Source organism: Lissotriton helveticus, chromosome 8 (genome assembly GCF_964261635.1).
Source record: "Lissotriton helveticus chromosome 8, aLisHel1.1, whole genome shotgun sequence".
NCBI classification, from domain to species: Eukaryota; Metazoa; Chordata; class Amphibia; order Caudata; family Salamandridae; genus Lissotriton; species Lissotriton helveticus.
The window spans coordinates 1,312,117,767-1,312,142,781 of NC_136069.1; the positions used below are offsets into that span (position 1 = coordinate 1,312,117,767).

The 25,015-nt window shown below is 49.4% G+C and overlaps 1 protein-coding gene across 1 annotated transcript in view; it reads left to right on the forward strand.

The window, feature by feature from the left end:
- Positions 1-25,015, forward strand: part of USP9X (ubiquitin specific peptidase 9 X-linked) — a 1,542,050-nt gene that overhangs the window by 850,446 nt on the left and 666,589 nt on the right. Inside the window, exon 24 of the mRNA XM_078658291.1 lies at positions 2,375-2,500. Within this exon, the coding sequence (XP_078514417.1) occupies positions 2,375-2,500 (126 nt within the window). The remainder of the gene's footprint in view (positions 1-2,374; positions 2,501-25,015) is intronic.

Below are 25,015 nucleotides of genomic sequence, written 5' to 3' on the forward strand. Positions count from 1 at the left end.
GCTTCCAGATCAGCCTTCTCTTTTCAAGTCCCCGGTGGTTAATCGTTTCTTGAAAGGCATAATTCATCTTGACTTGAATCTAGTCTTAACTTATTTAATGTGCGCTCCCTATGAGATGCTTCAAAAATGTCCTCTGAGGCTTCTGACGCTTAAAACTGCTTTCCGGGGAAGTCATCACATCTGCCAGAAGTGTGAGCTCCAGGCTCTTTCGTCCAAGCCTCCTTTCCTGTGTTTCCCTCCGGACAAGGTAGTTTTCAGGCTTGTCCATTCTTCCTTCCTAAGGTTGTCTCTGCCTTTCACATCGGGCATACCATCACTTTGCTCACCTTCTTTCCGCATCCTTCAAAAAAGAGCGGCTCCACTATCGGGACCCAAAACGTGCACTTTCGTTCTATATGGTTCGCACAAAACATTTCCGGTTGGATGACCAACTCTTTGTTAGCTACGTGGGCACCAAGAAAGTTCGGACTGCACACAAGCGAACCATTTCTGGATGGGTCATTTTGTGTATTAAAAAAGTATGCTATTCTCTGGCTTTAAAGGAGCCTCCAGTGGGGCTTCGCCCCATTCCACCAGGGCGACAGCAGCCACTACTGCCTTGGGAAGAGGAGTTCCTCTACATGACATCTGTCAGTCAGCTACGTGGGCATCACTGTTCATGTTTACGAAACACTACTTTCTGGCTAGCCAAGTCCGAAGAGACAGCTTCTTTGGCCGTTCTGTTCTCCAGGACTTTGTGGTTTGATCTTGGTTCTCAGATCTACATCCGGGGTTGGTATTGCTGGGGTATCTATTCTAAGGCAAGGAATCTATAACTAATGTGTTTCTTTCAGATGAACAAGTTACTTACCTTTGGTAATTATATATCTGTAAGAAACATTAGTTATTTATAGATTCCTTACCACCCCACCCATCCTCCCCGTATGGCGAACCGATTTCTAGGGTTAAGGATCTCCTTTCAGGGCCCTAGTTTTGTGCACCAGTGGTCAGTGTCTTGCATGGCTCTGCGTTTCTGACGTGGAAAATTGTGTACAGAACTGACATCAGTGCGCGAGGGCGGCGTCTAAGTAACTACCGCTACGTCATCCCGGCGACCATGACTCTGACGGATGCGAAGCCGACCAACACCACTTTCCGACGCGCAGAGGTACTGCTGACAAAAAAACTTTCCGGATCCAGTCTGATGCCTGGGGGTAATTCTAAGGTAAGGAATCTATAACTAACTAATATTTCTTACAGATATATTGTTACCGAAGGTAAGTAACTTGTTTATTAGTGTGTTTTAACGTTGCCCGTTTTATCAGTTAGTCTGAGGAAAAGTATTAGGTTTCAACATCCATTGGCCTTTGGATTTGGAAAATTTGGTAAGATTGGATTGCTAAAGTATATATGCCATATAAAATCATGTATTTTAGCCTTCTTTCATCCCATGTAATTACACCTAATGTAATATTTAATGTTTTATGTATGTTTTTAACTTGCCGAATAAAGTTTAAAAGTGAACTGATTCATGTACTCAAACACCCAGCAAAGACATTTACACAAAACAACATTTTCATAAGAGCAACAGTACAACAAAACACAGAAATAAACTATGCAGCAATTCAGAGACCAACAGTGTAATACCACCTTTCAAACTGAAAATCAACATAATAGTAAATTTAATCATAGTAGCAACCACTATAACTAACTAGGTACTTTACCCACAAACCACTGTTTACTATAGTGTTGTGGTGATGTTTTGCAGGACTCAAGAGTGTGTGGATCTATGAAAATTACTAACTCTGAGATTAACAATATTGCAATCTTTTCTAGACTTTCAACTGCACTGCCCACACGCCTGTTCTTTTGTGGTTTTAAGTTGCCAAATTCACATCACTCCAGTGGCAATCATTATGAACTAGCACTGGAAAGATTAGAGTTATGGCCTGGAGTTTGTCACAGACTAGCCCAGTAGGGCTGAGTGTGACTGTGCTCCCTCAGATCACTGATATAGCATTTGTTTCACATTTACTAGATTAATGTAAAAACAAAGTGTGAAAGAAAGCTATGATTTCTGCCAGAGCTGTACCTCCTCCTTTGTTTTCTATCTTGTGTAGCTCGACCTTGATTTGAAGACTAATTTTGACACTCAAATAAACGCTCATCACTACTGCTGATCCAGAGTGTGTCAGACAATCTCAGCTCGTGTTTTCATTTGTAATGTGCTCTGTTGTTGGTGGTCTGGTTTATTTTCAAAATTGTTTCATTTTGTTCATATCTATTCTTCGTTTCACCAATATAGCTGGTCAAAAAAAAATTCATAATGTCTCAATTGAGTCAGTGTGTTTTATGGTTCATATTTCGTTTACCTAATGAGGACAGTCTATTCCAGATAAATCAAGCAACTCACGATCAAGCAGTGGTGCTACAAAATGCCCTCCAGAACATTCCAAATCCAACATCAGAATGTATGTTAAGAAATGTTGCTATACGGTTAGCACAGCAAATATCGGATGAGGTAAGGAACATTCTGAATCACAAACCTTTTACAATTTTTTGCGAACATAGTAGCAGTACAGTCTTTGACTTGTTTTCATTGTATTTTCCATGGAGGTAAGTTGACAATGCTGCTGAGTTACTTTATATTACATCACATTTTAAATGTCATCATTTTGGAACCCTTTCGCTGTCCATCAGTAATCTTAGAAAAATTAACTTGACACTATTCTAAGAGACAACTGCTTCAACAGGACATGATCATTCTTGTTGCTCAAAAAAAAGGCACAATAGCATCAAGATTTAAGTCTTATTACTTTGACGTCGACTCTGCAGGCGATCGAGGCCTTCAAGAGGCCATGCTACAAATCTTTAGGGTACTTCTGGCTCCCTCTGCCGTGCTTTCTGGCCCCACTGAATTGCAAGGGCCTCAAATTGGATAACCTCTGGCAGGTTAGATGGCGCCATCTGTCCCTGTGGGACCGGTTACGAGGCCTGTTCAGACTCTGGTACAGACTGCCACTTTGGCCCCGAGATCTATGCTAGTACTGATTCCACTGGCACAGGTTGATGATCCAGTGCTGATGTTCAGACCCCGAACCACCAACAGCAAGAGTTCAACCACTGTTGAGCAACGGAATTTCAAAAGTCCAACCAGTTGTAATGCAGCTTGGCTCTACCACTGTGCCTTTTTCATGTCATAGCTATAAGCAGAGGCTTCATTTTCTTTTGGTTTCCGACTGAGCTTGTGCCAGAGCAAGGTGTGCCTATATTAACTAAATGCCAGTCGGCTTCATGAGTTGCCTCATGGGCCACCAAAGGATGAAAGTGCATTATTTGCAGTAGTGGTTCAGAGGGCAGCTTAAGTATTGACATTATATCTGCCCTCCTGAAACTAGGACATATGTGACAGAAATTGTTCAGACTGCTTGGGGGCGCTAGAGGGCGCACGGCAAGATGGCCACTCGATAGAGCAGCCCTGCTGGCCGAGCCATCAATCATCGATAATAAGTTACGCCAGCGATCCGCAACCTGCCTGCAGTGGAAGCGTAGTGGAGAACAGTGGGCAGCCTCTCCTGTGCAGCGCTGTCCTCTGTCATCGGGCTGGAGAGAGGGGAGCCCAATAGTCTGTTGGCCCGCATCGCCTCATGGCGGCAGGTGACGTACTCTGGCCCCGGGGCTGAGATGAGTGCTGCATCGCACGCTGATTGGGACCGTGAGGCAGCGTGTGGAGATTCCACGGATCGGCTGGCGGCCTGGGCGGATTGGTTTGGGGGTGGCGGGCACTCATGCGCGGTATGCTCTAGGTTCGCTGGGGTGCGCGCCTTTTCCCAGGCCCTGATCAGCACGGCGCGGGTCGTAGGCTGCCGGCATTGACCCTATTCCTGTTCCGGCCCGGTCCACCCGACTGCAGCCCCCCGCAGAACCGGCCCACTGACACGGGCCTCGCCTGAGGTGTGTGCCACGCCCCCCTTACTGTGGCCTACCTGCGGTTCCCCGTGGCAGGGCCTCTCTTGAATCCAGTGATCACCCTCGTGCAGCGGCACCCTGTGTCCTGCTGCCGGAGGTGGGAGCTCTGATTGGTGGCTGGACTTGTAGTTGGCAACGCTCTATATCGACTGGTGGAGACAGAGTGGTGCGAGTGGCGGCCGCACCTGCCGTTCATGTAGTATTAATAACGTGCCTCTCGAGTCGGCATATCCAGCAAGGCCCCTTACTGCTGCCTGCTACTGGTGACCAGAGATGCCCATATTTGCTGAAGTACGGTGGTACTCTCATCTCACACCTATCTCCTGCGCCGTGACCGGGGGCGACACCGGTCTTTCTCCTGCCTCAAGACATCGCCATCACAGGGGCCTGCTTGCAAGATGCCATACCCTCTCCACCTGTAATCATTGCTGCTGTTATTCTGTGCCATCTCTCTCTGCGGGCTGCTGCAAGGCCATTACTGGTATTTCACTTACCAGACTTGGATTGTTTTTGGGCCTGAGTGTGTGAACAGCGCACATGAGTCACGTTTCAAGTATCAGCTGCTGCCTCCTGCGGGGGTCGAGTGGTGGGATCTGCAGGGCCTAACAGGATACTTCACCTTCGCTGCTGTCCCTCCCCCTCACCACAAAGACTGCTCTACCGTCTTCTTCACGGCGTTACTGTGCACACTCCAGCGCATGGTCTTGCTGTGCCCTATCTCTTGCTCCTTCAATACTGACTGTCTGATTCCTGACCATGTTGGCCCGGACGCCCGTCTTGTGGCCACTATCTTCTTCTCCAGCCTTGTCCTGCTGCAGTGTCATTGACATCGGGAAATCTGAGCGCAGCCAACCGTGACTCACTTTTGAGCCCCGCAGGTCCCCAAAAACATCTCAACAGGCGTCTCGGACTCCGAAATTGATGCGCCTAGTGACCATCTGTCCAATATTGACAAAACTCTCCTAGCAGTCCAAGCAAGTCTCCAATCTATCGATGGGAAGGTCGACAACCTGAACTTACGCATGGACCACATATCGCAGAAGCTTAAACGTGCTATGCGACAGGGTGAGGCCGCAACACGCATCTCGGAGGATGAGGACGGCCCGCAGCAAGTGACTACGAAGGAGACGTCAGTGGAGAGGGTCCTAGCTGTCATACAGGCCTGCAATGAAGATTTGGAGGCCTGGTTGCATCGCAATAATGTGTTCATTCTTGGCTTACCAGAATACACCAACACTGGCCACCTTGAAGCCTATGTGGAAAACCTTCTCTGGGACAATTTTGGTGCGAAACACCTGTCATAGGTACTAATTGTGGAGCGGGCCCACAGGTCTCCTGCCTCTCGCCCTCCGCCGGGCGCGGCGCCATGCCCCATCATTGCCCGCCTACTCAGCTACCGGGACCGGGATGCCATCCTCCGCATGGCCCGGGAGAAGGGCAAAATAACGCATGAGGGCAACACCCTTGCTTTCTACCCCGATTTCACTGGCGCAGTACAGGAAGTCCGCCGGGAATACCAGCCAGTAAAAAGAATACTCATCGCGGTACAGATCTCTTATGCCATGCTTTACCCTGTGCGACTGCACATAGACTATAACGAAAGACTCCGGATCTTCACCACCCCCAAGTCACCAATGGACTATGCGAAGTCTCAAAACCGGCGCAGCCGGGCCCCCTCCTCTGACGCAGATGGTGGTGGCACATCTCGTGAGATACCTGACGAACAATGATATTTGAGGGTCCCTTGAATTGGGTGGATGGTCTGCCCTCCCTGCCACGCTCCAATTTGACTCTCCCTGCCTGCCAACTGCATTGTAACTGTGCTGTGATATGAGGACAATGCCCAGCTGCCTTCATTATGCTGTTCGTACCACCATATACTCTTTGTTACGATACTGCTCATGTTTAGGCAGATCTATCACTATCTGTGACACTACATGGTAATGGCTAGACAACATGAATATTTTTGCTCAGCCACCTTCCACTACTATGGGAGGCATTTCTCCTCTCCAGCTCTCACCCATGGGTGAGCCCCATTACTGTTCATTCCCTTGGTGCTACTTTCAGGGACTATCTGGGGGGATTTGGGATGGCTTTGGCATGTTGGGGCTGCTAAAGTGGGAGGGGGTGATGGGGGCGATAAGGGGCGGGGGGGGGGTTTTGATGGGTTTTATTCTGTGGCACTATTCATTGTTTTTCTTGAGATAAAGGTGGATGTTCTTACATGTTTCATTGACATATCATGCTCAATGTATAACCTGCCTTTGACCTGTACATTGCTCACTCTCTAATTACCTGTCTCACGTAGAATGTACGGGTGCTCAACTCACCGAAAAAGATCCGTCAGGTCCTAGCTTATTTAGACCACCATGATGTCACCATTGCTCTAGTACAGGAAACACACCTGACCCCGAGGACCAATGAGCGGGTTGGGTCGCAATGGTCTGGCTATCAATTGGCCTCCTCCTATTCACGGGGTGTACTCACACGCTGATCAAGAAGAATGTCCCATTTACCATGATCACAGCCTGAATCGATGATGCTGGGCGCTACGCCACGGTACATGGGAAATTAGCGGGCTATCTAGTCACAATCGTAAATACTTACGGGTCCGACATAGATAACCCTAGCACTTTTGAGTGTATAATCTCCACACTGCGTGAATGGCCAGAAGCAGTGATACTGTTGGGGGGGAGGGAGGATTACACATTTAGACCCCAGCACAAGGACAAGCGTCGAGAAGGGCAATCCCCCAGGAAAGCCAGGGTCATTAACGAGGGAATGTCCGAACTGGGGTTGATAGAAGTCTGGGGGGCAGCGAAGTTGGGACAGGCATGAGGGCACTCATCTATCCACAGCTGCTGGTCCCAGCTAAATTATTGGCTGCTGAGTGAGGCGGCGAGAGGTTGGGTGTCCCGGGTGGAGGGATTACCTTGCACGCGGTCAGAGCATAATAAGGTATCTCTTGCACATTTGCTAAACACTGCATGACCTTGAACACGCCTATGAGGCCTCGCCATGTGCTCAGATGCTGCTGCTGATCAAGGAGGCCACACTGGAATACACTGAGCTAGCGGAACGAGAGGTTAAATACATTGCCAGACGACATGTTGCCCGTGCCTACGGGGAGGGGGACATCCAGGTCGCCACCTGGCCCATAAGATCAGAGACCGCCTACACCACCATGTTCTCTCTAAGATCACTGACCATGCTGGCTGTGATCACTACACTACCACGTAGATTTTGGCACAATTCCGCACCAGGTATGCAGACTTCTCCAGTATTGGTGTGTCTTTCATAGATTCACATGCTTGAATATTCCCCGTTGTCGAGGTGGGAGCCCCACGGTAAATAAAATCGCTATAAAACAATTATATATATATAAAAACATAATTACATACATTCCAAAACCATAAAAAAACACATCTATATACTGCATAGAGTCTGGGTTTTCTATGCTGCTTCATTGGTAGCTTAGCGCGGGGACACGCCGTGATGGCGTTACTGAGCGCTCTATAAGCTCTTTATTATTATTATTATTATTATTAAATACTTATAAGTACTAAGGTTAGCATTAACACATAGGAATACATAGAAGACAAGAAAACCTTTATAGCATATCCATGTCATTATGTTAGTCCAAACTACAGCCAATCAGGTGCAAGCACCCCTCTAGAACCTTCTCCTCAGAGGCTCAGGCCCTCAGAATTTCTACCGCACGTCAAGATTTCTAGTTTTTGCTGGGATGCCTTAAAGTAAGAAGTCTTTGTTTCGACCATGTGCTTCTTGTGGGAAATTGCGGCTCTTCTCTGAGGACCCTCACAAGAAGTGTATTTACTGCCTCTATCCAGAGCATGAGGTAGGAAAATGTAAAATTAGCTGGACTTTCTCCACCAAGACCCTTAAGGACAGAGAGGGGCGTCTCCTCCTGTGGTTGCAGAGGTTGAAGGATAAGGATTCGCCCCTTTCTGACGCAGGAAGCCTTGCGTCAGATGTGTCTAGAGCCGCTTCTAAACGTAGCAGTGTGCAGGATTTGCCATCTCCTTTCCTGAAAAAGAAGAAACTTCAACTTCAGAAGGCTCCTTCTGTGTCTCCACCTCCTCCTGCTATTCCTACTCCCCCGATATCTGACTCTCAGGCGTCCACGGCTCCTTAAACGCATGTTTCCTCTAAAAAACGTGCTAAATCGTCGACGGGAGCATCGACGGTCGTTCCGACGATGAAATCCGCCGTCTCCAGCTCTCTGACGACGACTTGTGCCAGTGGATCGTCGACGGCGGCTGCGTCCGTGTCGACGATAGTGTTGTGAGCTACAAATCTATCTCGTCGACAATCCCAATCTCATCGTCGACGTCTAAGAAGGCAATCTCGTCGACATCAAAATCTTCGTCGATTGGTGGATGGTACATTCCTGGCTGGCGAGGTCTCGGACTGAAGCGCTTCTTTAAAGTGTGCTAATTTGACTCTTCTTGCTTTGTATGATGCTCGTAGCTCACGGTTTTTGCTGGTACACATGAGGGGATATGACTACTTGGGTTTGATTGACGGGTGGGGATTCGGGAGGGGGCGCCTCTTAAGTTCGTACTGATATGACACGTGTGCTCTCCCTACTTTACTTTGTGCTGTATATTCTCTATTCTTGTTACGGTGTATAGGGTAGGAGAGGTTGTATGGTTGGGGTGTCCGAGAGACTTAGTATCCGGTGGGCTCCTCCCCTCTTTTCTTCTTTACTGGGAGTTATAGATTAGATTGCTCTTTTCTTACTCCCTATATCTTAGAAGTCATCTATATTCTTTCCTTTTCTTCTCTCTTCTTATTCTATATTTCGGGTTTATTGGGCGACAGACACACTGCTGGGGGGGGGGGTAGGCCGTAGCCTCTGCATGCGTGTAGGGTGGGGGTTGGGGGATGGGTTTTGAGTTTGGTTTCGGTTTCTATGGTGCCTTGTTTTTGCTTTCTTTCTTTTTGCCTTCGTTTCCCTTTCTTTACTTTTATCTTGGGTCCGTGTTTGGGGTAGTTGATGGGTGGGTGGTGATGGGCACTGTTTATGACGTTGACTGTTATAATCCTGCTGTACAATTTCAGAGCTGCTCTTCCGCCTGTGTAGATTTACTTCTGGGTTTCATGATTGCATGATAATATTGTGGTTACTATTACGTCATGCCTGCACTAACTCTGCTCTTTTGATTTCTTTGTTTACGCTAAAATGGCGATTGTCGACCTTCCTAGCTGCCAGAAAATATAAAACAAACCTTTATTAATCCTGAGACGCGGTAACAACATGATCTACAGTGTAACTTTCGAATATTTGCTTTTCGTGACAAGATGTTACTGTGTCGCCGTGTTGCATGCGTTAGTGCTTCGATTGTACCCGTGGCCGGCCGGTTGGTTATGGGCCCGTATTTGTTCTTTTCTTGATGCACAATAAAGGTTTTAAAAAAAAAAAAAAAAAAAAAATCGTCGATGCTTACTGTGAAGAGAGCCTCTTCGTTGGCGGGTGCTCCGTCGGCGACGGCTGTTTGGTCGACGGCGGCTCCGTCGACGGCTGTGATCTTGTCGTCGACGGCTTCATCGATGGCTGCTTCGTCGACGGCTGTGGTCTTGCCGTCGACGGCGGTTGTCCCGTCAACGGTGTTAATGTCGTCGACTTCTACCTGCGCATCATTGCTTCTGGTGCCGATTTCTTCATCCGGATTTAAGGCTTCTGCTGTTGACCCTCTGCACCAACGGCGACGGGTACCTTTGGATCAGCTTCCAATTCCACGTCATTCTCAGCCTCCATCACCTCTTTTTGCCACGGGTTCGGAGCAGGACTCTGGTTCTGATGAGGAAGAAAATGATCAATTCCAGGCAGCTCGAAGCCCTTCGGAGCTCGTCATTCAGTATCAGGATGATCAGGTGGATCCTTATTTTCAAGAGGAGGAACCTTCTGTTCAGGTTCCCACCAATCAAATATCGCTCTCCCCCATTTCTAATCTTCAGTACATGCTAGAAGATTATAATAGACGATTTCCCCCGTCTCACCAGAGCTCTCCTCAACCTACAGTGCCTGCAGCTACCGCAGCTCCTCCCCCTGCTCCACTGCCAGAGTCAGTTGCGCCCTCTGCACCGCCTTCAACCTCTATTCAGGTCCATGCAACGGTTTGAGGATGAAGACGTTCGCCCAGATCGGGAAGACGGTGAAGTCGATGATGATGATGGGAACATGGCGGATTGGGACGACTATCAAATCCAGACGCCGTCTCCGCCACCTTCCAGTCCAGGGGATTCCCCTATTGTGGATATAGCTGTTTTTCACCAACTTATGGAACGAGCGGCGCAGCGTTTCAAACTTCCTATGGTTCTGAAGGATGAGGACTGTTTTCTTTATGATTTCAAGAGTCAACCTTAAAAACAGGTCCGGACAGTGGCCATAATTGATTTCATTTGGAACGAGGGTGTCAAACTGATGCAGATGCCAGATTCTATTCCGGCACTTTTTCCTCCTTTGGAGAAGAAATATAGGGCGCCCCAAGGTTCTCCAGCTTACTTGGTAGCGCAGCCTAAACCAGATTCCGTGATCACCCAGGCCGCACAGCGCCGTTCCAGGAACCCGTCTTGTCCAATTACCGCTCCTCCTGACCGTGAGGGACGTCGTCTTGATGCCATTGGCAAAATAAATTCCACTATGGCGTCTACCACCGTGAGGGCTGCGAATTCTCTGGCCATTTTGGGGCGCTACGACCGCCAGATGTGATCGGATATGTCTTCTTTTATCGACCTCATCCCTGAGCCCTCCAGAGCAGAGGCTCTCAAGATTCTTCAGGAGGGAGAGAGAGCGTCATCAGAGATTATTGACTGCTCTGTGGACATTGTGTGCACTGGTTTTAGTCAGCTTGCGGGGGCAGCTGTTTTACGACATCAGGGCTGGCTTCGTTCCACCTCTTTTCGCCAGGAGGTTCAGGCGAAAATCTTCGATATGCCCTATGACTGCGAATCGCTTTTTGGCCAGCATGTAGACGACGCACTTCAAACAATAAAAAAAGGACACTGAGACGGCTCAGGCATTAGGCACTTTGCAGTTTCGCAAACAGCCTTTTCATGGTGCGCGCCGACACGGCACCTCCTCTTCTTTTCGTGGCGGATCCAACCAGTACCGCTCCTACGGCCAAGGAAATCAAAGATACTCCTCCCAGTCAAAGCAGTCCTATCAACAGCAGTCTACCAAGTCTTACAGAGGAAAGTCTTCCTACAGAGGCTCCACTTCTAAGAAACAATGACTTGCCTTCCCCGCTCAAAGTTGGAGGTCGAATCTCCCTTTTGTTTTCCACTTGGTCTTCAATCACCTCGGACCGTTGGGTACTGGACATTGTATCAAAAGGCCATGCTTTGGAGTTTGTCAAGTTCCCTCCAACCACTCCTCCAATGGTCCACCTCCGGCTCACCTCAAGTTGCTCTTTCAACAAATTCCTCTCATGATTCAGAAAGGTGCCATCGAAGTGGTTCCCAAGTCTCAGAAGGGGATGGGATTATATTCTCAGTTTTTCCTCGTCCTCAAGAAGTCTGGCGAATGGCGTCCGATCCTCGACTTACGAGCCCTGAACAAATACCTGAAGTGCCAATCCTTCCGCATGCTCACACTCGCAGAAGTTCTCCGTTTTCTCTCGAATGACGATTTCATGACCACCATCGATCTCCAGGAAGCTTATTTCCACGTGCCGATACTTCCGAAACACCGGAAGTACTTGCGCTTCCGTGTAGGGCGCAGAGACTTTCAATTCAAGGTTCTGCCTTTCGGCCTTCGCTCCGCCCCTCACGTCTTCACAAAAGTCCTGGCCCCGGTGGTGGCATATCTACGTTTGAGGGGAGTTCAAATTTTTCCCTTCCTGGACGACTGTCTCATCAAGTCGAAATCTCGTCATCAGGCGTCTCTGGACACTCAATTCTGTCAGACTCTATTCCACTCCCTCGGTCTCTCCAACACCGAGAAGCTCCATGCAGGACCTTTCTAGGGGCCACTCTGTATACTTCACTGGCGAACGCATTCGTGTCTCGCGAGCGTCAGCTGTGGATTCTACACCTAGAGGCTCTCATCCGTTCAAAACTGTCCGTTTCAGTTCGTGTATTGAAGTCTTTTCTTGGGATGGCATCCTCCTGCATCTCCCTGATCCCAAATTGCAGGCTCAAGAGTCGTCCAATTCAGGAGGAACTGGATGAACAGTGGCGTCAGGTAACCGGTTCTTTCACCGATCTGGTCCTGGTGACCGCTCGGATGAGATCCGCTCTCCAATGGTGGGCTCAACCGTCAAACATCGCTGCCGGTACTTCTTTCCTAACCATCACTCCGGAGCTCATTCTTACCACGGATGCCTCCCTGGACGGTTGGGGCGCACATCTTCAGGGGCTATCCATAAAGGGCAAGTGGACCCTGTCTCAATGCTCCTGGCACATCAACAGACTGGAACTAATGGCCGTTTTCCTGGCGCTCAAGTCTTTCATCTTCTCCTCCAGGGGGAATCAGTGCTCATTCAAACCGACAATACCACCAGTATGCACTATGTAAACAAGCAGGGTGGCACCAAGTCACCGCTCCTATCTCAGTTGGCACAGAGTATCTTGGACTGGGCACTCCGTCACCAAATCAGTCTGACAGCGGTTCACCTGCCAGGCATCTCCAACATCCTAGCGGATTCCCTCAGCAGGTCCGCGTCCTCGACCCACGAGTGGGAGTTGCATCAGCCTACTCTGGACTTTATCTTCCTCTCTCTACTCTTCCAGAGTCATTCGACAGTTTTTCAAGGGGATGTTCAGGATGTTCCCGCCCATTCGGCGTCCTCCTCCTACCTGGCATCTCAATGTTGTTTTGGCGCAATTGATGAAGGCGCCTTTTGAGCCAATCCACAAAGCGGATTTGAAATTCTTGACCTGGAAAGTGGCCCTTCTTCTTGCATTGACCTCCTCACGTCGCGTGAGTGATATCCACGCCTTTACCATTCAGCCTCCTTTCCTTCAATTCAAATCGGTCTGTGTTGTACTTCGCACCAACCCGGCATTCATGCCTAAGGTGCCAACTGATTTTCACCTCAATGAACCAGTGTTCTTAAAGACTTTTTTTGCTAATCCCCAATCTCCAGCAGAGCAGCGTTTGCATTCTTTGGACGTTAAGAGAACAGCGCCTTTTCGCAGGTCTGATCAACTGCTCGTTGCTTATGGACTCATGCGCAAGGGGCCTGCCAACTATTGCACGTTGGATTTCCTCCACTATTTCCTTCTGTCATCAGAAGGCTGGCAATCCTCAGTCTACAGTGAGCGCTCATTCCACCAGGGCGATGTCATCCTCTACTGCCCTGTTTTCTGGTGTGCCGATTCACCAAATATGTCGAGCAGCCAGGTGGTCCAGCAGGCACACATTTACGAAGCACTACTGCCTTGAGACAATCAACGAAGCTGATACAGCAAAGCGGTGGTTCGTAATCTTTTTAAATAAGGTGAGCCTCTTTCCTTCCCTCCGCCTGTACAGACTTTTTACTTTATCGGTCTGGCTGCTTATGTCATTTCATTGCATTTTCATGCTAATGCACTGCTATTTTGCCTTGCGGGCAGCTATTACTGCTCACTATTCTATTCCAGCATGTAAATCTATGAAAGACACCCCAATACTGGAGAAGAACAATTGTTAATTACCTGTAAACGGAGGTTCTCCAGTATTGGTGTCTTTCAAAGATTCACATGCGACCCACGAACATCCCCTCAGAGGCTCGCTTCTCCTCCTAGTCTCTTTTGTCACTCTTGTGCTACGAAAATCTGAGGGCCTGAGCCTCTGAGGAGAAGGTTCTAGAGGGGTGCCTGTGCCTGATTGGCTGTAGTTTGGACTAACATAATGACATGGATATGCAATAAAGGTTTTCTTGTTTTCTATGTATTCCTATGTGTTAATGCTAACCGTAGTACTTATAAGTATTTATGGTTTTGGAATGTATGTAAGTATGTTTTTATATACATATATTTTTGGTTTATTGCTATTTTATTTACCGTGGGGCTCCCACTTCGACGGGGAATATTCAAGCATGTGAATCTATGAAAGACACCAATACTGGAGAACCACCGTTTACAGGTAAGTAACAATTGTTCATATACACCCCACGGGTGGCGGACGGTGATGACTTGTATGCATACCTTGCAGACATTGCCGTCGCCTAGCTCTCGGATGGACAAAGGAAATTTCTTAGCCAACCGGTCATAGTAGAAGAGGTTTGCGCAGCGATTAAGTCCCTTCCAAACAAGAAGGCCCCCGGCCCGATGGCTTTCCTAATGAATTCTACAAAGAATTTGCAGAGGAGCTGGCCCCTCATCTGCTAGAGATGTATGCCGAGGCATATGACTGGCAAGCTGCCACCCACCCTTCGGGAATCCCTGTTCATTGCTGTTGGAGAGTAGGGTCTGCTTTCCTATGGTCACCCCATTTCTTTGCTTTTTGCTTCACTGGTTTTCGACTTAATGTGGCTGTGGGCCTGCTAATCAGACCCACAGCCCTGCTGTTCTCTCTCTAAATTCCCTCCATGTACTTTAGGTACATCACCAATTGGGATTTGGGTCACTCATGAGTCCCTGTACAGTGTACTATAGGTACCCAGGGCTTTGGTGCACCCAAGGCCTACCAGGGGCTGCAGCATATCTTTTGCCACCCCTGGCTGGCCATCCAAACTGACACAACTGGCTGATTCCTCAGCTGGGGCAAGGTCGTGTAATCACCCCTTGCTTAGATATAGTATTCCTATGTCTAACCTTATATCTGGACACATATACACCTATAAGTCACTCCTATGGCCGGCCTTAACAATCCTGAAGGCAGAGTGCTTGGTTTTATGTGAGATGGTGCTCTAGCATGAGCTGAGCCTGTCTGCAGCTTTCGGAACCATGTCCTTATAGCTGTTCTAGGATAATGCCATACCATATACTCTTAAGTGCATTATAATCCTCGCGGTTAAATGCTATCTTTGGTTGGGCTTAATCAAAACATGTGGTGTAAGGTGTCATACGCTTTGGAATACTACCCCCTCGCCAGTTCTGGCGACGGTGGTAGCATTCCACCCTTCTAGAGGGAGAAGACATGTTACTTCCATTAATCCCGGTTAAAGTTAACCAGAGCCTCAGCTTCACAAAATGGATGCTGCTGCCACAGACACAAGTCTGACCTCCTGCTGCTTGGAGTCCTTCCAGCGAGGGAGGCTTGGACAATAGGTTTCCTGTCACAGGGAGGTGCTAGCACCACCCCAGACAGGCTATAGTGTATTGGGGCAGGCAGGGCTGAATGAAATGAGACACTGCCTGGGGCACACAAGGTGTCCCATGCATAGTCCAGTTCAAACCGGTGCTGGGGCACTCCAGCCCCAGCTCTGGCGTGAAACTGGACAAAGGGAAAGGGGTGTAACCACCCCCTTCCTGGGTCCCACCCATAGGAGGGACCTAGCAGGTAAACCAGCCCCTAGATTTGGTATATAGGTAGGAGCTGAGTCCCAAGACTTTAGATTTATCCTGATTGAAACTCTGATGCGAAACTCTGGACCTTCGACATCCTACTCGCCGTAGAAGACTGAAGAATCTCCCTTGTGGTCAAGGAGTGACCACCCTGCACAAGCAGGCACCATCAAGCGATCAACGGTTTGCTTTGTTGACACTCCCGCCCGAGCACAGAGAACTGACAAGACCCAGACTTCCTTCAGCCCGATCCACAGCCACAGCAAAGCTGAGACCCGTGAAGGCGACGCGAGACGTGGGACCGGCCATCTTGGAACGCCAGCGAATTGCTTTCCGTGCAACTTCTGAGGCACCCTCGAAGTTGTGCATTGGGGATTGAGAAGCCCCAGCCCCGAGCACCAACTGCACCGAAGACCAGCCCTCCACACTCCACGAGTTCTGCGTGAGGGCCCTTCTGCATTTTCCTGCTCGACGCGTCTGTCTGGTCACTTGCCCGTTGGCTAGTGGCCTCTGTGACGACGAAACCTTGAATTTCCAACGCTGGTCTGGTTGCTCCAGACTGGCCCTTGCTCCACTGAAAAGGAGCAGGCCATCAGACCTTGCTGGTCTGACCCAGAAGCCATCTTCGATTCCTGAGTGGGTTGCATTTGCCAAGGCCTGTTGACTCCGAATCGAGAACCGACACCGCCAACAGCGAGAGCCTTCGTGGGGCAGTCCGTGCCCAGCTCCTGGTCGTCATCGTCAACACCTCCTGGTCCACGTGGCAGCGGAGACCAGCTTCACAACAGCACCTGATTGCTTCTCGACATCACCTGGTTCCTTCCTGGTCACTGGCTAGTGACCCATACTCTGTCCCCTCTGCTTTCAGGTACTCTTCATCCTCGATCCACCCTTGGATCCAACCGGACTCTTCTCTCCTGGTCGCCTGCAGCATCTTTTCTCCAAGGCTCCATAGGAATCCACGACGAAACCTGACAAACTTTGGGACCTATACACCCGCTTCCTGTGGGTGAGGTAACGCGAGTACTCCGGTGCTCCTTTGAAGATTGACTATCCTAGGCTCCTAGTTTCAAGTGGGTAGTTCCTAGTCCAGTCGGAAGACTCCTAATTCTTTAACTTTGTAACTTTACGCTTGCGTAATTAGACACTGCACACGCATCCCGTGGGCCTCCTGCTCCCTTACAACTGTTAGTCCAGTGTAGCCCCAGCGATTCCCAAGGCCCTAGGCCTTGCAATTGTTTGTGACGTGGTTCTTATACCACTATTTTAGTATATGGTTTAGCGGGCCACCAGGGCCTATCCATATTTGTGCAACTTATTGTATGTTATATTGAGTTACTTGTTATGCGCTTGTGCCTCTGCCCTCATAAAGAGTACAGAGGATTGATTTAGAAATAAATACATATATATTTTGAATATAAAACCTGTGTGGTGTCCTTTCATTTGGTATTAAAGGGATTGCATATGGTAAAACTGGCTTCACATGCCCTCTTGAGTTAAGCCTAAGACTGCTTTTGTCCATGCTACCACTAGGATAGCTGGTCTAAAAGGTTGACTTTACAACCATCACCATTAAGGTTGTTTGGACTGGTGCAAGGTGGTCACTAGAATAGTGAACATCATATACCAGGCCAACTTCTCACAATTGCCTTACTCAAAAAGGACAAACCGCCCCATAGATATTGGCTAAGATTTTGGCCAACCCGCTTACAGCCGTTTATGCAGGGTCTGGCTTTACCACATCAGATCCACCTCGCACAACTTGTGGACGCTTTTTGCCATGTTTTATCTCCTGGATCCTGGTTTGCAGGCGGCGGCTGTGTTGTTGGATGCTGCCAAGGCCTTTGACTCCATAGAATGGAATTATCTTAACATCCTGCGTCGCATGGGCTCCCCCCCATGTTTGTTAATTGGCTGACCCTACGGCGCGAGTTAGTGGAAGGCAGCACCTCCGACCCAACATGCATTACTAGAGGGACACGCCAGGGCAGCCCCCACTCATCCCTGCTTTTTGCGCTAACACTGGAGTGCCTTGCCTGCATCGTTAGACAGCGACACCGAGCCTCGGCTGCCTCTTTGCCCATCGCCCCGTCCGCATTTCCCTATATGCAGATGACATGGTGTTATTTATCCGCGAACCGCAGACCTACATGGCGCCAATCCTGTGAGAATATGTACGCTTTGGGCTGTTCTCCCGATCACACATTAACTAGTCCAAATCAATGGTGGTCCCAATGACAGAGTGCACTCTACAGCACGAGCTTGACTTCGCTCTGGAATGGCCCATCGCCCCTGTGAAATATCTAGGGGTGTGGGTTCACAGGGACCCGGATACAGTCCTACGCTAGAATTATAGCTCGGCGTCCTCACAGTTAGAGCGGCAAGTGGACAAATGGGTGATACTACCATTGTCGCTCGCCAACCGCATTGCTCTAATTAAAATGGTTGTGCTGCCCCAATGTTTGTATCTGTTTAGTAATATTCCGACACTCACTCTCAATTACAAATAGGCTAGGTTTAGCGTACCTGATTTTTACTTGTATTATTTATCTGCTCACGCACAATATGCTTTCTATTGGCTTGGTGCACACAAATTCATCCCACACGTTGCGGTGGAGGATCGAAACGTTCACCCAATCCTGCTGAGCTCCGTGTGAACACACACTAGGCGGCAGACTCCCCACTCAGAAATCAACACTATAGATGACACAATAGGGGCTTGGCAGGCATTAGGTCGCATGGCCGGGAAACTGCTGTTGTATTCCCCCCCCCCCCCCTCCCCCCCTTGCCTCTAGCGTGTCACTCAAACCTATCGGTGACACATGAAGTGGCTGCCATGCGCATTTTACGACCGGTAGGGCTAGTCAAGATGCAGGACCTGTTTCCAGACGGGATCTTTCTGACTAACTGCGACCTCTGTTATATACTGAACAAAACACCACTGTTAATCTTCCAATTTCACAGGCTCAAAAAGGCAATACAAGCCCACTACCATACCTTCCCTGCAGAACCTCCAACACTACAAACTTTTCACACCCTGCTGCTCAGTCCTACGTGACTTAAACCTCTCACCAAACTATACCGTTCCGCCAGAGTGGAGAAACTGATGCCATATAATAGCTTAGAGAAGTGGAATGCTCGCATGACTCAGCCACTATGACCTACAGACTGAGAACACTGTTGTCAGCTCACAGGCGCTCTCACATTCAATTGGAATCTTTGGATAATACACTTTAAATACATACACCAGGTGTACTATACCACACACAAGCTGTTTAAATATGGTTTTCGATATACCGATGCATGTTAGAGGTGTGGTGCGGGGGTTGCTCACTTCAGGCATCTATCTTGGGAATGACGAAAAATGGCTGTGTTCTGGGAGGGTGTGATAAGCACATTATCCAAAATGGTTGGCTTGAATTACAATGTTCAGTGCAATTGTGTCTGCTGGGGCTTGTGCCCTCGGCGAAGGACAGAATAGGTATACTGGCGAAAATTGCTCTGCTCATAGCTAAGCGATGCATTGCGATGGTGTGGGAAGACGCAGCTGCGCCAACGACAGCACGGTGGCTTAAGGACTTGGCGGCCTGTCGTGACAGTTTGGTGCTTTATGCTGAAGAACTACCCTCCGCCTCCAGACCTAATGACATATGGGAACCACTGTTACAATATTTGAGATCCGTTGAGTAAGCTGTGCCCCCGAACAACACGGAAAGCTGAGTGTGTAAAATGTTGCCCGATTGAACGTATTCTGTAGAACATTACTTTTTTGCACCTGGTTGACATCTATGCTTATGCCACAAGTTGCTAAATTGGTTGTGCAATTTGACATGTCTATTGCTGATAACTTTGTAAACCTGCATATGTTTAATAAATACACAATTGAAGAATCGTTCAGCCTGGTTGTTGGAAATGGCCCTTATGCAGGGCTATTCCCAAGTTTTTTCTGCTTCTTCCTATTTTTCCCGACCTGCTTTTGTTGGCTATAGGACTCTGGGCACTTTACCACTGCTAGTCTGTGCTCAAGTGCATATGCTCTCTGTGTAAATTGTTATTATAATTGGTTATCCATGATTGGCATATTTGATTTACTGGTAAGTCCCTAGTAAAGTGTGCCAGAGCTTGTAATTGAAATGCTACTAGTGGGCTTTCAGCACTGGTTGTGCCACCCACATGAGTAGCCCTCAGGTAGGCCCAAGGTACCCCCATGGGCAGGGTGCATTGTAGGTAAAACGTCGGACATGTGCTAGTATGTTTTACATGTCCTGATCGTGGAATGCTGCCAGTTTCGTTTTTCTCTGTTGAAATGCTATCTGTCTTAAAGAGCTGACTTGGGAGTTACTTTGTAACACCTTACAAGTATACCTTTCCATTGGGACCAGATATAGAAAAGGCGTTTAGGGTCTCGGAACTCAGAATTTAATAACAGATCTTATCTGAAAGAAGCACGTTAGTGATAGATTCCTTACCTTAGAACTACTCCCAGGCGTCAGACTGGATCCGGAAAGTTTTCGTCAGCTGTATCTCTGCTCGTCTGTAGGCGTCGTTGTGTGGCTCCGCGTACGACATTGAAGTTGTAGTCGCCAAGACGGCGTTGCTGGAGCTACTTAGACACTCTCATGAGCGCTAACGGCAGTTCTTTCTTTTTTTCCGCGCCAGCAGGCGCAGATCCTGAGGGAGCGGTACCCCAAGTCAATTTTTGACTGAGTTATTTTTTCGTCTGTTAGGATTCGCCGTCACCTCCCCCACTGGCGCACCATCACTTCGGACAGTTGGGTTTTACAGATGGTCCAAAATGGCTACTCCCTCCTGTTCGAGTCTACCCCTCCAGCCATGCCACCTCAGTACCACTGCATGTCGCGGGATTACTTGGTACTTCTCCAACAGGAAGTTGCGTCCCTCTTGGCCAAGGGGGCCATCAAGCGCGTTCCGACGCCAGAAGTAGGTCGTGGTTGTTACTCCCACTACTTCCTGGTTCCAAAGAAGGACAAGGGCCTGTGTCCTATCTTAGACCTTTGGAACGTCAATCGCTTCCTCCTGAAGGAGAAGTTCAAGATGCTCACACTTGCTCAGGTCTTGTCTGCACTAGTCCCGCAAGACTGGATGGTAGCGTTGGACTTGCATATCCCTGTCCTGCCGGCCCATCGGCGTTACCTGCGGTTCACGGTAGGGCACAAGCACTTTCAGTTCATTGTGCTCCCTTTCGGCCTAATGGGTGTTCATGAAAGTGATGGCGGTGGTCACATCTCATCTGCGCAGATCAGGTGTTTCAGTCTTCCCCGATCTCGACGACTGGCTGTTGAAGGCGTGCTCGCCTCAGGCAGTCGTCTCCCTCCTCCAGACTACGGCCGACCGCCTGCATTTGTTGGGGTTCTCCATCAACGTGCCGAAGTTGCATCTGGTACCCTCTCAAAAGCTCCTCTTTATCGAAGCGGTTCTGGACACGGCGCAGTTCGAGTTTATCCTCCCGAACAGCGAGTCCGGGACATTTGGGCTATGATTCCGATCTTTCAACCCTTGTCCTGGGTTTCGGTCAGGATGACCTTGAAGCTCCTGTGCCTCATGGCTTCCTGCATCCTGCTGACCAATCATTCCAGGTGGCATATGCGGGCTTTGCAGTGGGACCTAAAGTTCCAGTGGGCACAGCATCAAGGAGACCTGTCCGAGCACGTCCAGATCTCAGAGGACACTGCACAGCAGTTGCAGTGGTGGCTCACGAACCCATATTGTGTCAGCGGCAGATCCCTTTTCCTTCCCCAACCGGAGCATACAGTGGTGATGGATGCATCCCTCCTGGAATGGTGCGGCCATATGGGGACGACGGAGATCAGAGGCCTCTGGTCTCCGGCGGAGTCCAGACCCCATATCAACTTTCTGGAGCTCCGGGCGATCCTACTTGCACTGAAGGCATTCCTTCCCTCTGCCAAGGGGAGAGTAGTGCAGGTGTTTACAGACAACACAACCGCCATGTGATATTGCAACAAGCAAGGCGGGGTGATGTTGTGAACTCTGTCAGGAGGCTCTGCGTCTCTGGACATGGCTAGCATGTCAAGGCATTTCCTTGACGGTTCAACACTTCGCAGGTTCCTTGAACGCCAGGGTGGACAAACTCAGCCGCAGGTGCCTGTTGGATCACAAATGGCGTCTTCAATCTGAGGTTGCGCAAGGTCTCTTTCAACAGTGGGAGGAACCTTGGTTAGATCTATTCGCCACTGAAGAGAACGCGCAATGTCATCTCTTCTGCGTGTTGGAATTTCCAAGGCGGGACTCGATCGGCGACGCTTTTCGTCACAAGTGGAGCTGCGGTCTATTGTACGCCTTTCCGCCTCTCCACTTCTACCCAGAATGTTGAAGAAAATCAGGCGCGACCGGGCCCAAGTTATTCTTGTGGCCCCGGACTGGGCTTGAAGAGTTTGTTATCCCGAGCTACTCAGTATGAGCATTCAGCAGCAGGGGACGGTCCTCCACCTGAACCTGTCCAGCCACCACATACATGCGTGGAGATTGAGCAGAGACAGTTGATTCCATTTGACTTGCCTCCTGAAGTCTGTGATATGATTCCGGCAGCCAGGCGTCCCTCCACTAAATCGGTGTACGCCTGCAGGTGGAATACATTTGTGGCATGGTGCACAGCAAAGGCTGTGGATCCCCTTTCTGCCCCTCTTTCACAAGTCCTTTTGTTCCTTCTTTCTCTGGCCCAGCAGGGCTCTGCTCTGGGCACTATTAAAGACTACCTTTCTGCAATTCCGGCCTTTCTCAGACTCCCTGATCAGCCCTCTCTTTTCAAGTCCCAGTTGTTAATATATTTCTCAAAGGCATTACTCATCTTTTCCCTCCTATTCCATTTGTAATGCAGCAGTGAGACTTGAATCTGGTTCTTACTTATCTGATGTGCGCTCCTTTTGAGCCGCTTCACAACTGTCCTCTTCGTTTATTAACTTTGAAGACTGCTTTCCTGGTTGCCATCACCTCCGCTAGGCGCGTGATTGAGCTCCATGCTCTTTCCTGTAAGCCTCCCTTTCGGTCTGTTCATCCGGACAAGGTTGTGCTTCGCACTCGTCCTTCCTTTTTGCTAAAGGTTGTTACTGCCTTCCACATCAGGCAGACTATCACCTTGCCCACTTTCTTTCCGCCTCCGCACCCTTCCAGAGAGGAAGAGAGGCTCCACCGTCTGAAACCAAAATGTGCGCTCTCATTCTACCTGAATCTCACACAACAGTTCCGGGTGGATGACCAGCTCTTTGTTTGCTACGTAGGTGCCAAGAAAGGCCGGGCTTTACACAAGAGGACTATCTCCCGATGGGTTGTCTTGTGTATCAAGGCCTGTTATTCTCTGGCAAAAAAGGAACCTCCATTGGGACTGCGTGCCCATTCTACCCGGGCGACAGTAGCTACTACTGCATTGGGACGGTTTCCCCCCTGCACAACATCTGTCAGGCAGCTACGTGGGCCTTGCTGCACACTTTTACTAAGCACTACTGCCTGGAAAATCTGATAGAGATTACTAGCCGCAGATTCCTTAACGTAGAATTATCCCCAGGCGTTAGACTGAATCCCGAAAAATTTTCTTTGCCGCAGCATCTCTGCGCGCCGGCGGGCCGGTCCCACGCGACTCTGCCCTGACGTCGTCTGCGGGTGTGACTTCAGCAAGGTCACATACAACAATCTGCCTTTCTTTTTACCCTTCTACTCAGGGCTCTCTTCTGCAGACTGCTTTTCCTTCCTTGCCCTTGGTGGTGTTTCCTCCGTCACGGGAGGCCTGATGGTTGTATTAATGGGGGCGTAACATCTTCGCCTCCTCCAGTGCTGCTTTGTGAGCGCTCAACACACGTGTGTTGGCCAGGACTACTTCCAGCCTGTGGGATTCTGTGGAGTTCCTTCTGTCTCGCGTCTCCCACGAAGGTGCCCGCGCTGATCTACGGCACCATGTGTTAAATGGTCAGGAGTTGGCCGCGTTTATTCTCCGTGCGGCCTTGGATGTTGCTGATGCTCTCGTCACGCTATGACCAGCTCTGTGGCTCTCCGTCGCCATGCTTGGCTGCAGGATGGTGTTTTTCTGGAGAATATCAGGGAGTGTCTGGTTGACCTGCCCTTTGATGGTTTTTTTTTTAATTTAACACCCACGCGGGCTCCGCCATTCAACGTCTCCTTGCGGGGCTCCGTCTTTCTCCCCCTCCGTAAGCTTGGCTTGTTGATCCTCCAGGGCTTGATGGGAGGAGTTATCCCACCTTTTTCCTGGAATCTGGTGTTTTGATTAACCCGTCTGTGTGGTTTGCCGTGCCTTCGGGGTCCCTCGTTTGGCCCCTCTCTACTGTTGGCTGCTGTTACAGATCCCCCCCCCCAGCAATTGTGTATTTTTTGGCTGATTGATAAGCCGTCTGTGGTTCTTACTGTAAGTCCTTATGTTCTTGTCCTCTGATGCTGGATTTTTCCATAAGAGTGGTTACCATGTTTTCTTTGGGACGTGTCTTACTCTAAGTCGGGTACTTGTAGCTATTGTACACTGGGAGGATGTTGACTCCCCTTTGCGGGTACCTCGCCTTTCCTAGCATTGCTGTATACCACTGGTGCGGTTTCTGTGATCTTTTTCTGGGCGTAGCTTGCGCTGCTCCAGGATCTGTCATTTCAGTATCCGCTGCATCGCTGGACCAGCTTTGGCATGTCGTCTGCAGCACTGTGCTGTGGTGTTTCGGCCCTTTTTTGTCCGGCGTTTTGGCGTGGTTCTCTGTCTGGTGTTCCAGGGGGGATAGGATTTCCTGGTATTTTTCTGTGTTCTGGTTGACGGCTTTAGTCTGTCCTAAGTATTTCTCATCTTCTCTTCTGGCTGGTCCCACTTCTTTTCGTGGGTCAGTTTATGTCCGGAACGGTCTCCCTTTAGGGGTTGTTCTGGATTTCCCTGGCCTTTGCCATCGTCTTGCGCCCGGCTTGGTTTGGGCGCTCGGCTTCATTGTACTTGCCAGCTGCCGGCTGCGCACGCCTGCTCTTTCTGGTCCACGGCCTGGGGCCTTGGCGTGGGCCCTTGTGCTCCTGCCTCTTGTTCTGCTCGAGCCTTGCGAGACTACGTCTTTCTTCTCATGCCTGCCTTTCTTGACTGTGGAGCCATTCCTGCCTTGTCCGCTGTAGGAAGGTAGATCCCTGACTATGGTTGCCCCCAACTTTTTGCCTGGTGTTTTGCTGGTTTTCTGACTTAGTTGACCTGGGACCCTGCTATTCAGGACCCCAGGCCTACTGCTCTCTCTGTAAAATGGATTCCATGTGCCTTAGGTACATATCTAAATTGGATACTGAGTCACCTTACCAGTCCCTGTACAGTGTACCTTAGGTACCCAGGGCATAGGTGTACCCAGGGCCTACCAGGGGCTGCAGCATGTATTATGCCACCCCTGGCTGGCCATCCAAATCTGACACAACTGGCTGCTTGACAGCTGGGGCAAGGTGGTGTAATCACCCTTTGCTTTAGATATAGTATACCTATATCTAACCCTAAAATGGACACACAGATCTCCTATCAGTCACTCCTATGGCAGGCCTTAAACAATCCTGAAGGCAGAGTGCTTGGAATCGTGTGAGATGGTGCTCTGGCATGAGCTGAGCCTGTCTGCGGCTTTCG